Source organism: Rhinolophus sinicus, chromosome 14 (genome assembly GCF_057876585.1).
Source record: "Rhinolophus sinicus isolate RSI-liver-muscle chromosome 14, RSI-T2T, whole genome shotgun sequence".
NCBI lineage: Eukaryota > Metazoa > Chordata > Mammalia > Chiroptera > Rhinolophidae > Rhinolophus > Rhinolophus sinicus.
This window is the reverse complement of record NC_142514.1, coordinates 132,304,587-132,319,403: the sequence shown is the minus strand read 5'-3', so window position 1 is coordinate 132,319,403 and position 14,817 is coordinate 132,304,587. Positions and strand designations below refer to the sequence as shown.

The 14,817-nt window shown below is 42.0% G+C and overlaps 1 protein-coding gene across 30 annotated transcripts in view; it reads right to left on the bottom strand.

The window, feature by feature from the left end:
* The window catches only part of DLG2 (discs large MAGUK scaffold protein 2), a 1,894,072-nt gene that overhangs the window by 63,022 nt on the left and 1,816,233 nt on the right, over positions 1–14,817 (bottom strand). For all 30 annotated transcript variants that reach the window (XM_088791538.1, XM_088791536.1, XM_074335659.2 and 27 more), the window contains one exon: positions 6,515–6,691. In XM_088791538.1, coding sequence (XP_088647664.1) covers positions 6,515–6,691 — 177 coding nt within the window. The remainder of the gene's footprint in view (positions 1–6,514; positions 6,692–14,817) is intronic.

Below are 14,817 nucleotides of genomic sequence, written 5' to 3'. Positions count from 1 at the left end.
TTTCTAAAACTGCTCTTATAGACCTGACTTTATCTTGACTTCTTTGCATTAACCAGGCTAATTATGGAAACACTAGTTCGATAGATATTGCCAAAATGATTGCAGCTTATAGAGAATACATGGTTATTTGATCAAGCTGTGCAAATAAATTCTGCATAAACCCATAGAACTCACATGGGCCCCAAACATGCATAATATTAGGCTCAACTTAGTATTCTGTTCTAAGAATTGTTTGGCTACAGCATTGTAATTCCACCCTCCCAGCCCCACCAGTTCCTAAATTCATTCTTTTCAGATTTCTTAAGAAATGTCCCTATTAGGCCATTTTTAGTGGTCTATCCCTTAAATCTTAAAAAGGTTGCAAAGAATGTTGTCCGATAATTGAACAGACAGACAGACACATAAACACAGGCACACACCCCTAATATTTGCTATGGTTTTTTATTAATCTTCAAACAGGCAATAGAATAAGTAAATAACAACTTTTAAAGCCTTACTGTATAGGTGGCATAGTTTTGGTTCACTCATGAAAGAAGTCGAAAAGGTTTGCCTTCTACTAGGGTTGAAAGTTTCATTAATAATAATGATGATGATAATATAAATGGTGGCTGAAGTTTTAACATTATAATTATTAATGAAAAATTCCTTCATATTCACATCATCTCATTTGCTCTCCACAATAACCAACTGATATAGATATTATCAACTCCGTTTAAAGGCTGGGAACGTTGAGACCTGAAGCTTGCCCAACTAGAAAGTGGTAGAAATAGGGCCTGAATGTGTATTTGCTAATACTTAATTTTAGTGTCTGCCCATATCCACTCCATTTGAGAAACAGCATTCAAGAACCTTCCATGCCTCCTTTATCCAATGCACATACTCAAAAAACATGAGATTTGGGATGGGTCATACACTATTTTAAGGCCAATACAGTTCCTTAGAAGTCTGGGCTGAGTTTTCCGCAAATGATAACCAACCCCTCTCCCTTGTATCCCCATATCCCAAATGTCCTAAATTAAATAAACCGTAAACAAATTCAAGCACGTAATCATTGAGGTAAAAACATACCATAACAGGCTGGCCTCAACATTCAGAATAAATTTGCTTTTAACACTGAAATTGAGGTTAACTAGTAAATGCCTATTTGCAACATTACATCACAAACGCGGAACTGATTTCTCTCCTCAGTAGTCTATCTATGTTCACTGAAACCCCAGCATAGTCTTGCTTTCCCATCACAGAGGCCCACATTGATTGACTCTTGGAGTTCTCTGCAAACCTCTCTCCTTGGTAGCAGTGGTTATGGTTTATCTTTTCTTCCTTATCTGCCTCGGCCCCGTCCTCTCTCCTAGTGCAGGTAGGATGCAAATTGATAGCGTATTGTGGAAACGAGAGTTAGGACCAGGGAATGGGGCTCTAAATAATGCTGTATTCTTTTGAGCACCAAAAGCTCAACAGCTAAAGAAAGGAAAATATCCATCATTTGAGTATGCAAAAAAATGTTAGAAGCTGTGCTAAGCACCTTATTACCTATATTATCTATAATCTTTCCAGTGATCCAGCGCTTACGATGGAGCTGGGCCTATAGTAGATGCTTAAAGAATCTTTGTGAAATGAATGGATGAAGGAATGAATGAACGAACCTTCAAGGAGGCTACTAGTTCTGGGCCTTGATGTGAAAAGCAGGCTCAGAGAGTTTAAGCAACTTGCCCAAACAACCAGTGTTTCTGATAAGAAGTTGTTTGCCATTTCATGACTTTTTCACTTGGTAAATTTAGCATCATCTTCTCTAATTATTTTACTAAGTAAGACTCCTTTGGCAAAAATAGATATTAAGGTCCATTGATCTTTACCTAAGGAAATGGTGGACCACCTGTATAGAAAGACTGAATCGTGATGAGAAGGACTGCCGTATTTCTCCCATACTCAAGAGGCAAGCAATTAATTAGGTTGTTGAAGCAGAAATAATCTTCTTTGCCCTAGTTTGGTCACTGACCAAAATACTGAAAATATAAACTGGATGGCAAAATTTGAGCAATCAATTCTGACACCTAGCATCTCCAGAGAGTACCAAATGGTCATGCTTTAATGAGCCCAACTGTCTCCCTCTGCCCGCTCACCCAATTCCCATCTGGCATTTTCAGGGTCTGGCCAAACACATAATGAAATCAGGCTTGGAGCGCTGGATGGTGGAAACACCATTTGGTGCTGGCTGTTCCTTTGCCTGTTCTCCACAAGGCCCTGTTGCAAGGAGAATTGACATGCCACAGTTATTGGCCGCAGGCTTGTTACAAAGGCTAGGTGAGTAAAACCTTATCCAATGTTAGCTGTAAACTGTCATCCAAGAGATGACACTTGGATTAAGAGATTGTGGAACAAATTCTAGCTTGGCCACTCACAAACTATGTAGTCTCAGAAAACAGAGCTTCTGTGTTGAGTCCAGGTTTTGAAATCACAAAAGCCTGGGTTTGCATTCTGCATCTACCACTTACTAGATTTGGGACTTAGGGCAGATCATTCAACCTCTCAGGATTCAGGTTTCATGTTGGTAAAATTAGAATATTAACACAGATTTCAAAAATTATGGTGAGTGTTAAATGAGATAGTACAAGAAAATAGTTTAGCACAGTTTCTGATACAAGGGTTCCTAGTGTACTCTCGGTGTAGTGGAAAGCCATGTGGTCTTGCTACCAGAGAGACAGGATGGCTATGCATCCTTGGGCAAGTGACTTGGACTTAACTTCTCTGACCCTCAGGTTCTTTATGAGGCCATTGTGAAGATTAAGTGAAGTCATGTATTTGAAAGCACCTGACACAATAAATAGTCAGTGCTATCATCAGATGGAATTCATCCCTCTGGCTGCTACCTTTTCGCTTCCCTTAATACCTGCTATGGACTGAATGTTTGTGCCCCAAATTTATCACTTGAAGCCCTAATCCCCAGTGTGATGGTCTGTGGAAGTACAGCCTTTGGGAGATAATTAGGTCAGGAGGGTGGAGCCATTATGAATGGGATTAATGCCCTTCTAAGAGGAGACATAAGAAAAACAATCTCTCTTTCAGCCCTGTGAGGATACAGCAAGAAGGCCATATGCCAACCAGGAAGAGGGCCCTCACGGGAAACTCGATTAGCCAGCACCTTGACTCTGGACTCCCCAGAACACTTAGAAATAAAAGTCTATTGTTTAAGCTGCCCAACCTATGGTGTTTTGTTACCGCAGCCTGAGCAGAACAGGCCAGTGCTTTTCTTGACGATATAGCTCTCATTGCTCGTCCCAGCGTAGCTGAGCCATAGTGACGTGTTGGCTCCGTAAAGGTTGGGCTCCAGATTGTGACTCCATGACAGAGCTTGGCACACAGATGCTGCTCAGGCAGTGCCTGATGGATTAGATTTTGTCAGGTCTTATTTTTGTAACGTTGGGAGGTAGGATTGCATATGGATTAAGAGCATCCGTTAGTTCTGCAGCCTGGATTCAAATCCCAGTTCTGCCACTTACGAGCTGGGCATTTTCAGGCAAATTAATTAACTGCTCTGATTTATAAAATAGGAATAAGAATATCACTTCCCTTATAGGGTTGTGCTAGTGTTATTGAGGTTTAAATAAGTTAATTATAAAGGGCTTAGAACAGTGTCTAGCATGTTCTAGGACTGTTCTGGTAAATATAATTTATTCACCATCTTCAAAGAAGGGAGGGGGAAGGCAATAATTTGCATCTCGGTTTCATTGGAATGATTACATGAAATCGTAACAAAGAAACATTTTTGTAAAGGGTTCAAGTTACACAGTGATGTGATCCATTTTTCCAGATCAGCTCTACTGCCTCAACTATACTCAGAAAAGGGGCTAGAGAGGAATTAAGAATTGAAAAAATAACCCCAAGCTAATCTTAAATCATATCTGTACCAGCTACCATTTATTCTGAGCTATAGTTTTAAGATGCTGAATGTAGGGTGAAATGAGGGTACCTCATTTAGAAGTAAAGTATTAGAGAGGAACCCAGGACAGGCGCATGACAGATTTTAAATTGCATTAACGTAAGTGCACAAAAACTCTGGGATACCATTTTAAATGATTTTTATTTTTTCTTTATACTTTTCTAAAGTCTTTCACTTTTCGACAGTGAAATGTATTACTGTTCTAAACATGTGGAACGATAATTTTACATTTTTGGAAAAAATTAAAACCCTAAGGAGAAAATTTGAGAGAAATTCATTTACAGCTATAAACACACACATGCATGCACGTGTGTGCACATACACATGGAGGGGGGAACTACTATACCCTTCATGAGATACAATACAAATAAATATCAATATTAGACTCACTAGACAAACTTCTTTTCCAGCTGTAGCATGGTTGTTAAAATGGGTTTCATCCAAAATGGGAGAGATAGCCAACTTAACAATGACCACCAACAGGTGGAAAATTACCTGAAGAGGAACAGCACTGAGAATGTTCCTTGAGGTGAAAATGATGTTTAATTGAACAAATGAAGGGCTATGGACAAAATTGGTTAGAATCATAGAACTTCAGAGTTGGAAAGGGTCTGAAAAATCACATAGTTCAACTCTCCCATCCAAAACTTGAATCCCTTTTTTAATTTACATTGGGTCTTCCATTATCAGAATCACCTGGGGGAACTTACAAAAAAACACTGATTTCCAGGACCCGCTTGGATGGACTGAATTAGAATCTTAGTATGGGAATGAGTGGGGGAGGGGTTGGGCGGGAAATGGGCATATCTAAGTTTTCATAGTATTCCCTTAGTGCAAAAACCATTGTCTCAGTTCACTATCTTCTCAGGTAATCCATACCATTTCTAGGCAGCTCTGACTAGCAAAAGAATTTCTTGAAAGTGAGTTGAATCTATGCCCACATAGCTTTCCCTCCTCTACCCTTCGGGCCATATTCAACATGATGGCTCCTTTTTCTACAGAACAGTCTCCCTCTGACAGCTCTGATTTAATTAAATCAAAGCAAACCAAAATGCATGATGCCTTGACATTTTTCTTTTTTAAGTAAATGGAAAAGGAGAAACACAGAATATAAACCAGAACTGAGAGAAACTGCTTTGAATACATCATCTTTCAGAAAACACTATAAGCCATGAAACAAACGCAGAATGTCTTCTCAAAGCAATGTCAGGCAATTATCCAGGAGCCCAGAGGTTTAAAGAGACCCAGAGAAGTGTGTGCTGGTGGGAGGGTCGTAGGCATGGGTGTGGGAAGTGAGGAGTTCCCTGGAGTTTTAGTTGCTTCTCTGCAACTCCTCCCCACTAAAGGTGAGGGAGCAGCTCTGGAACAGTCAGTTGGCCTGCTGCTCCCCCCCACATTCCTCCCAGACCCTGTGGCCACAGGCAGAGAAAGATGGGTGACCAGCCTTTTCTGGGGTGCAAATGTCCCACAGTTATTCTTGGGTATAATTGATATCTTTCCATATGGTTTGTGCTCAGTCACTGGATCACTTTGTGTATGACAGCACGTGAATACTCAGCTTCCCTGAGGGTTTTCTTTCTTTTCTTTCTTTCTTTTTTTTTTTTTTACAATGGTTATTTGGGATGTTTGCATGTGAGGAGAGCTCTTGGAGAAATCTGCAGCTTGAAAAACCCTGGTGACTGCTTGGAAAAAGTATTATTCCTGACTTTGATTTCATACCACATCTCTTTTCTGGGGTGCAGAGCGTTTGTTTTTTAGACAATATCTTAGTGCCAAAAGGACACTGGTGGGAAGCAAAGTTCCTTTCTGGTGGTGATGAGTAGAAGCTGCTGGGACAGATGAAGGAGTTGACTGTTCTGAAGTATATTCCTGTCTTTCAAAAGCTGATTTGAGGAAATGCTGAGACGAGAAGGAGCATAATACTCCTGACCAAGGACACATATGGAACTGAATAGCTGAGTGGAAGTGGGGAATGATGGGGCGGGGAACAGGAGCAACGAAAAGAGTGAAAAATAGTTGTGAACCCAGGCTTTCAACCTCACCAGATCTTTGACAGCTCGTATCCCAGGCATTTGAACTTGGAATGGAGGTTTTTAGTTGTTTTCCATTAGTATTTGGAAGTAATAGATATAACTAGGACTTTAGCTTAGTACATAGTCTTTAGTTGGCTTTTACTCCACCTTTCTACAAAATTCGTTATTTGGCTTTTACCTGGCCTTTCTAAAAAATTGTCTGGTATATTTTGAACCTCTGGAGGAAGCCCTCCGAGTTTGTAAGTCAGTGTACAAGCTGATAACCATAATCGTGAACACGGAATGCTAGTAAAAGTTTTAGGAAGGCAGTGTAAGCAGATCGTCTTCCTTTATGTCTTATCACAGACACCAGTTTTGGTAAAACCCTAATGTGAAGAGAATATTTAATTTGTGTTGCCTGCCACCACTGACAATTTCCCTGCAGGCTGACCAGCCCACTCAGATAGACATTTTGTGAACAGTTTGCCACATCTTCATCCTCCCTCATCGACACTCCCGGGATAGCTGAAAAGCAAAGGCTCTGAAACAGAAAAAGCATCCTTACCTCCGTTTGCTGGGGATGACGCCCATCTCCTCACTGTCTCCCTCCAGGGTGACTCTCCTGGCTTGCCACCACTCATCATCAGAGGCGTTGATTACATGGAGAATGTCTCCGTATTTAAAACTAAGTCCTTGACTTGGCAGCCCACTGTCCTTGCTCTTGTCATAGTCAAACATGGCTCTGGAGGAAATGACAAGAGAGGATGTCGTTAGGAATCTCTGGCAGCACAAATTTAGGATTCACAGTTTTGATAATTCACTCTTGCCCCGAGAACCCATCATTCGTTTGATGTTAACTCCCCGGACTAACACCCAAATCTCAGTCCACACTCACACTGCTTTGGTCACAAATTGAGGTTAGTTTTTGCTTGTCCTTGGAAGTTGCAGCGAGAGCCTCTAGACTCCTAAAACTAGGGTACTTTTCTTGAAGACCATCATTTGTGACAAGGTGATAATAGGAGATGTAAAGGCAGTTTAGTACCTAAGTGAGATTTTCCCCCCTCCCACTACGATCAAAATTTTTAAGTTACACACACACACCACACACACACACACACACACACACACACACACTCACAAAGGAAATAATGAAAAGAAGCATAGGCGTCTTTCTGAATGAAGCATTTGTGTTATGAACAAATCATCTCAGATGTGTCAGTCTGTAGAACTCTTTCTTTTATGACAGGGAAAAATGGTGACAACTTAAATGCCCACTCACAGGGGTCTGTGAGCCTTCCACTTACTGGAATATTGAACTATCACTGAAATTGGATGGTTGCAGAGGTTGATATAATGACATGAATAAATGCTCAAAATGCCATCAAGAAAATAGATACATCTATGTTTATGTGTGTGTATCTATGTGTATATAGATCAAAATTATGTGAACAAGACAAATTTTTTTGCCTACCTCATCGTGGCATTTATCACTCTGAATTGTAATTCTTGCTGTATGTACAATGTTTGCCCCACTAAATAGCATTTGCTGAGCCTTTGCAAAACCCAACACACTGTAATATGTGACTGGTGGGGTGAGGGAGTTCGAAGCAGAATTAAAACGACGACCGAGACCTTAGTAACCAACTGCTGCCTTAAGGATCTGACAGTTTTGTCTCAAGTCCTGTGTTGCCCACCTCCTCCTGTATCCCCCGTTCTTACAAACCACCACCACACACACAGCGTACAATTTCTCTGGAGAAGCAGATTTTGCCACCTTCCTGTTTCTTCCCCTTTGATTCCATTCTAAGGATTTCTCTAGAGTGTAATCAATCATTAGGCAAGAAAAACTAGCTAGATCTGGGAAACAGATTTTTCTAATATCACTGAGGACCAAGTGTAGTTCTTGTCCTTTTTTTTTTTTTTTAATAATGAAAGAAATGTCACATCTGCTGTCATGGCAACCAAAAAGAGCTGAAGACAGCATCTAGAGATCTCAAACACTGCAGAAGTTGAATTATTTTGCAACACAACCCTTTCTTTCATTAACTCTGTTTCCAAGTGATAGAATATGGGGGGAGTTTCTCAGTACCAGCTCCCAGAATGACTCATTTACACCTTGACCATCAGCACATTCCCTCCCAAAGGCTTCAGCAAAGCCCCAGACAGGAAAAGGGGGCTGAGAAAGGGCAGAGACCCACTGCTGATGCTGCCACATCTCTGCCTGGGTGATGTGACATACGTGTAAATTAGCTAACATTCCTGAGCCAAAGGTTTTTAATGCAACATTAGTCTACTAACTATATTCCCATGCGGCTGCTGTGAGCATTAATAAAATACTACATACGAAGCACCCAGGCCCTGGTAGGTGCACTGTAGCGGACTGGACTATAGCAGTAAAGAAGACAGACTGAGGGGCCGCACTGTTAGGGACACGTCCTGCTGATGGCTTCTCACTAGTCATATAGCTGGTCACCCAGGCAAGCTACTTGGGGATGATAACGACAACTAGGTACCTGTCCCTCCATCAAGGAATTGTTGTCTGGATGAAGTGGTACGTAAAGCAATACATGTAAAGCATGCACAGCAGTGCCTGGCCCATAGTGACCATCGGCAAGGATGAGCTGCTGTTATTGTTCTCGCCCCTTTCCCTTTTGAGTGTATACTCATAAAATTCTTCCCACAAATCCTACTCTGTGCAGACAGCAGTTAACACAGCAGTCGTGAGGCTGCTATCCTTAAAAAGGCCTGCTCGCAAGGGTGGCCCTTAGGGGCTGACATTGGGGAACTTAGATTTGGGGAACGTTCTCACCATTTCCGATTAAGAATGGCTCACGGTGCCTAAACTGTATTGACAATATCACTTACACTCGCTTTTCTTCTGGGAGTCCAGGAATGTGCCAGCAAAGGGTGCCTACTTGATCAGCCCACAATAGAAACCCCCTAAATGTAAAAATTGGTATTCCTGTTTTAAAGATGAGGGAAGGAGACTCAGGAAGTTAAGGGACCTACCCCAGGTCACGTGTACACGTGAAAGCGTGTATGAGACTGAACCTAGAATGAGGCCTGTCTGACTTCAAAATCCACATTCTTGGCCATTTTATTATCAGGTTCCATTTCCCAGGTTGTTACCCTCTGGCCGTGCTCACAATTTAGCAGCACCAGCAACTTGTAATCCTGCCTTCAAAGCTGATCCCCTCTTCCCCACACAGTTCCTTTACCTTTTAGTTCTGGTCCCAGAATTTCTTATCTTAAAAATACTTAAACCTCTGGTTTGGCTCCAGGCTCCTTCTGGATGTAAAGCGTGGGGAGTGGAGGTAGAAAAGCCATCAGGAAACCTGGCAGGTGGTAGCCAAGAAGGCAGGCTCTAGGGTCAGCCTGCCTGGGTATGAAGCTTTTTAACTGGGTGACCTTGAACAAGTTACTTAACCTCTCTGAGCTTTCAAGTTTTCTTAACCATAAAATTGGCATAATAATAACAGCAGCTACTTCAAAGAGTTTTGGTGAGGATTAAATAAAATACGTCAAGTATTGCAACACCAGCCTGGCACTAGCAAATACCCAATAAAGGTTAGCTATTAATACCACTATAATTGTTATTCTGAAAAATGTACTGGGCTTTGAAGCAGGGCACCTGGGTCCCAAATGTGCCACCTAGCATAGCTACCCTGTGGACTGTGTATACAGACATCTAAAACACCTCTCTATCCTCAGGACTCACTATAGCACTGGGCACTAAGTAGATCCTCAATACAGGGTCTGTGGAAATGTTTCAGATGGTTTTCAAAAGCCCTGCTTCTCTCAAGCCTCAGCATCCCCATATGTATGACGTGTAATAAAAAAATACAGTGAATGTTTAAATTTTTAAAATTTATTACAGTAAAAGACACATTGCCATCAATTCCCCTCAAAATACTCCCCCTCACTTCGAACACACTTATCCCATATTTCTTGCCACTTTCTGAAGCAGTTCTGGAAGTCCTCTTTCGTGAGTGTCTTTATGAGTGTTTAAGAAACAATGTGTATAGAAAACGGCTTGAGAAATGGGCAGCTTCCATCATGACAATGCTCCGTGCCACACATCGCTTCTGGTACAGCAATTTCTGTCGAATAAAAACATTATGGTGTGTCTTCATCCACCTTATTCACCGGATATGACACTGTGCGACTTTTGGCTCTTCCTCAAAGTCAAAATGACCATGAAAGGAAAACATTTTGAATCCATTCAGGACATCGAGGCAGCCATGACAATGTAACTAAAGACACTCATGGAAGAGGACTTCCAGAACTGCTTCAGAAAGTGGCAAGAACATTGGGATAAGTGTGTTCGAAGTGAGGGGGAGGGATATTTTGAGGGAGATTAATGGCAATGTGTCTTTTATTGTAATACATTTTTAAAATTTAAACATTCATTGTAGTTTTTGATCATACCTCATAAGGGAATGGGGAGTCGAGACTGTTCCCAGAGGTCCCCACCAGGTCAAATATTCATTCTCTTGTGCTCCATTTGAGTCCCAAGAATCTCTGAGGGGAGGTTTCCCACTTTTGCCTTCAACCATCAGTGTCTTCGAAGAAGGGACTCAGCGACAGGTGCTTTCCATGAGTGCTATTGCTCTCAGACAAACTTCCCCTCTAAGATTACACTGATTCAGACTTGCCAGGTCCCCCAAAACAAGCATTGACACATTTTAGCAGCTTCTAGCTCCTTTGGATATTAATGGATCCTCACATCTGGGAAAAATGCTACAGTGCCCCATCACCTAAGTTAAAAAGTGATAAACTGTTTTTAATTTGTTTATGTGTTAATTCATCACAGCAACTTTTATAAAATGCCATTAAGATTCACACTTTCCACCCAGGGTGCTTTTAACAAGGCCGTTAGACAAGTGGAATTAGACATGAATAATGGCTCCCCACTCCTCCTGCCCCTCCTGCATTTCAGTGGGTGGCGGCCCCATGCCAACCGGGGAAGTCTGGTAAGGGCCGAGTGAAGCAGCTCATCCTCCCCGCTGGGCGACAAGGCTGTGAGATACTTGGGCACCTGATTGAAATTGTGCTTATTAAGTGCCTACAATGTGGTAAAGACTCTATATTCATTGTCTCTCTCAATTTACTGGGTAGGAAGATTGTATATGGGTTATATGCCAAGCTTTGGAAAGAGAAAAAACCTGGGTTTAAATCCCAACTCTGCCATTCCTCATTGTGAATTCCAGGTATGTTACTTAACCCTCTTAGATGGCCTGTTGACCACAGGTGACCACTCCGTCATCTATGAAATGCCGATAATGATGACATTAACTCAAAAAACCCTTATGGACATCCAACAATGGGATGATGCATGCAAAGTGCCCAACACCAACACAGAATGAATTTCCCTTTGTTATTATTTCTGATAACAGTCCTGCCATGTGTGCGTTTTTGATCTCATGAAGGAAATGAGACGCAAAGAGCTGAAATGAAAAGAAGTTAGTAAGTGGCAGAACCAGGATTCAAACATAGTTAGATGTGTCTGAATCAAAAGCCCAGCTTGGATTCCCTGATTGGGAATGTTGTTCTTAGACCTCGTGACCGAGGATTTCATGGTTTGATGATCACACTTATAATGAATGACTCCATGGAGTAGACTTCAGGAGAGAGGCCTGAGTCGTTTACTAGGTGTGTATTCAGTTCTCACAACTGCCCTGCAATGCGTATATTAGTCCTGTAATGCAGAGGAGAGAACACAGACTTGGATAATTCAAGCGACATGTCCAGAGTCACACCAGCTATCAAGTGGTCAGCAGGACTCAACTCAAAAGCTGCCTCTGCGAGGCCTGTGAACTTCCTGCTACACCAGCTCATGTGTTGTTTTGCAAGCAACCCTCTCCAACCCAAAACACCGGTATTCTCTTTTGGGCTTAGATTGTAGGAATATTTGATAATCCTGGACCATAATAATAGGGGCCTTCTCCATGTTGGTCAAAGGTCAAAGGATCGATTTTGGCTGAACCACTTTAAGGCTGGTATAACAGCATGCTGAGGGTGCAGAGAACTCCCAGGGACAGAGCCACGAAGAACAAGAAACATCACTTGATGTGTCTCATGGTTATGGAGGACATAGTAGGCAGAATAATCCCCTTCCCCTTCCCCCGCAAAGATGTTCACACCTTATTCCCCAGAACCTATGAATATGTTACTTTATATGGCCGAAAGGATTTGCAGATGTGACTGGGGTTAAGGGTTTTGAGATGGGGAGATTATCCTGGTTACCTGGGTGGGGCCAAGCTAATCACAGGCGTCCTTATCCTTGGAAGACATGGTAGAAGAATAGGTCAGAGAGATGTCATGTGAGCAGGACTCCACTGTCACTGCTGCATTTGGGGATGGAGGAAGGTACTTTGTTATAGCAGTGATAGAAAACTAATAACAGAGGACGAGTAACAGATGACTTAACGGAGGGCAGGTAGGAGGCAAAGCCCACCCCTTTGACATTTCTGTCAAAGAGTCTTTGGAATGAAAACTACTCAGCAACAATAACAGCAACCTACCAAGTGCCTGTTATTGGCCAGGCCATGAGCAAAGTGCCTTTCCTTCACATAATGCTACCTTACTGAATCCCCACAAATAGCTTCAGAAACAGGTATCATTATTTTTACTTTGCAGATAAAAAACTTAAGGCTTTAATTTCTCACATTTATATTTCATCCAATTTGCACAAAACCCTGTGAGAGAAATATCACTGTCCCTATTTTCAGATAAGGAAACTGAGGCACAAAAGAAACAGCCTTTTCTTTCTCTTAAGCTGCAAAGCTGTCTGCTTGTTCCTCTCATGGAAGCCCACAACAGCCAGTCTTGAACCGGAAAATGTCTCATCTCTTCTGCTGGATCATAAGTTACTGAAGATCAGAGGTTCCCAGGTCCAGCCTCTGCATAGAGCCTTTGCAAGTGCATTTATAAAGGAACAAATGAACCAGCAAGGTACTCCTCCCCTGCGTGCTGTGAACTTGTTTGGGCTGGAGAAGGTGCTGCTTCTATGGCAACTTTAAGATCCAAGAAGCAGAGTGCTTCAACTTAGTTTTCTCAGTCTCTCGAAATCGAGGCCCTTGGCTTGATGAGATGAGACCTGGTTCTCACTTTTCCATGCAGCAGGAGAAAGAACAAAAGCAGCCAGATGAAGTCTTCTCTCCTCTCCCTCCCACTGTGCCTGGCTTGGATGGGTATGTCCATTGTGAATGTAAGTGGCTGAGGATAGTGCAAAATGCAGAGGTTGGAGTGAAGAGACACATTCAAGTGAGTCCACCCCTTCCTAGCTGAGTGTCCTTGAGAAAATCAGTGAACTAATGTGAGTCTGAGTGTATCTATGCAATGGGCTTAACCATTCCTAAATCTCAGCAGAGATTCAACAAAATGGCACAGGAAAAACATTTAGCACAATAACTGCCAGCCGATAGTTCCTTTACTTCACCCCTTCCGTACTCTAGAGATGAGTGAAAGTTTTTCTCTACAAGTATCAGAAGGCGAATGCAATACGGTGTCTTTAACTTTCTCAAAACATTTTCCCTCCAGGGGGATGTGGGAAGTACTGCTAGACTAGGAGCAGAGTGAGCTGGACTTTAGTTGCTCTTATTTTATAAATGATCTATTTCCAATTGTTTTCTTAAAAGCATTCCTTCACCCACTTACGAATTTGATAAATAAGTGTTTCAAAAACAGAGAAGGCAATCTGGAAGTAGGAAGAAACTTGGATGCAGTTAGGAGAGCAGGGTTCCAGTTTTGGAGTCAATTTAACCTGGCTGTGTGTTCTTGAGTAAGTTACTTGCCTTCTTTGTCCTTCAGCTTCGATATAATAAACATGCCAAAAACAAAAATTCTCTAAGCTGTGTTTCAGCTGTCGTGTTCTATGCCTCTGTTCTGCAAGACACTTTGGGGCAATGAGGTAACTTTCCATGTGGCTGATATTAACACGTCTCTCATCGGATTGTGTTTGCATTGTGAAAAATCGTCGTGGGTCATCTCCTCCATCAATCCCAAAACCACTTCTTCTCCGCTCCTCACACCCTTACTGGGAGTTAACTGCCCCTCTCGTATACTCTTATATCACCCTGTATTGTGATTTTTTTTAACATTTGCAAATTCTAGCTTGTTTAAGCATGCGGGACAGAGATGGTTCATATTCCTCCGACCCCACAGTCTACCACATAGCAGATGCCCAATCAAAGTTATTTGCTGTTATCCATTCTGTTACCTAGACTTGTCATAGGGCAATCCCTGGAATTCAACAGTTTATTTTCTTTCCTATAAAGGCCTGGGCCGTCGGAAACAATAGGTAAGGAAGGCCTGAGTGGCATCCAGCACAGCTTCCCTGTCTTTCTGAGGAAATGATGAACATATGTGCAATGTTCCCATCTTCCAAGTCAGACTACGTTACCGCAGGGTAGAGGGAAGCACGACTCTGTCCTGACTACTTCTCCCATCTCCTTAAGGAAGAGTAACACACACCCCTGTGGACAAGTCATCACGTCCAGACTCAGTTCTAACCTGACCACTTATTTCCCCATTTATTTCAATAATGAATTGTCGACAATGGAAAGAGGGGCTAAAGTGACCAGCAAACCAGTCTTAGAGGGTGAGAACACATTAACCTCTCCCAGTCCTTGCTAAGAGGCTATTAACCAACATGCCATTGTTTATTGAGTGACGACTGAGCACACAGTAGGCCTTACAACATGACAGGCACTGCTCTTGGTATTTATTATTTGTGATTCAAAAGATACCCATTATAATGCAGGCATTATCCCCACTTTATAGGAGCATAAATGCACTGTGTACCATGGACTGTGGTAGCGTATCGGTTATGTCATTTAATAATTTATAACCTTAAAAGGCAAGTTT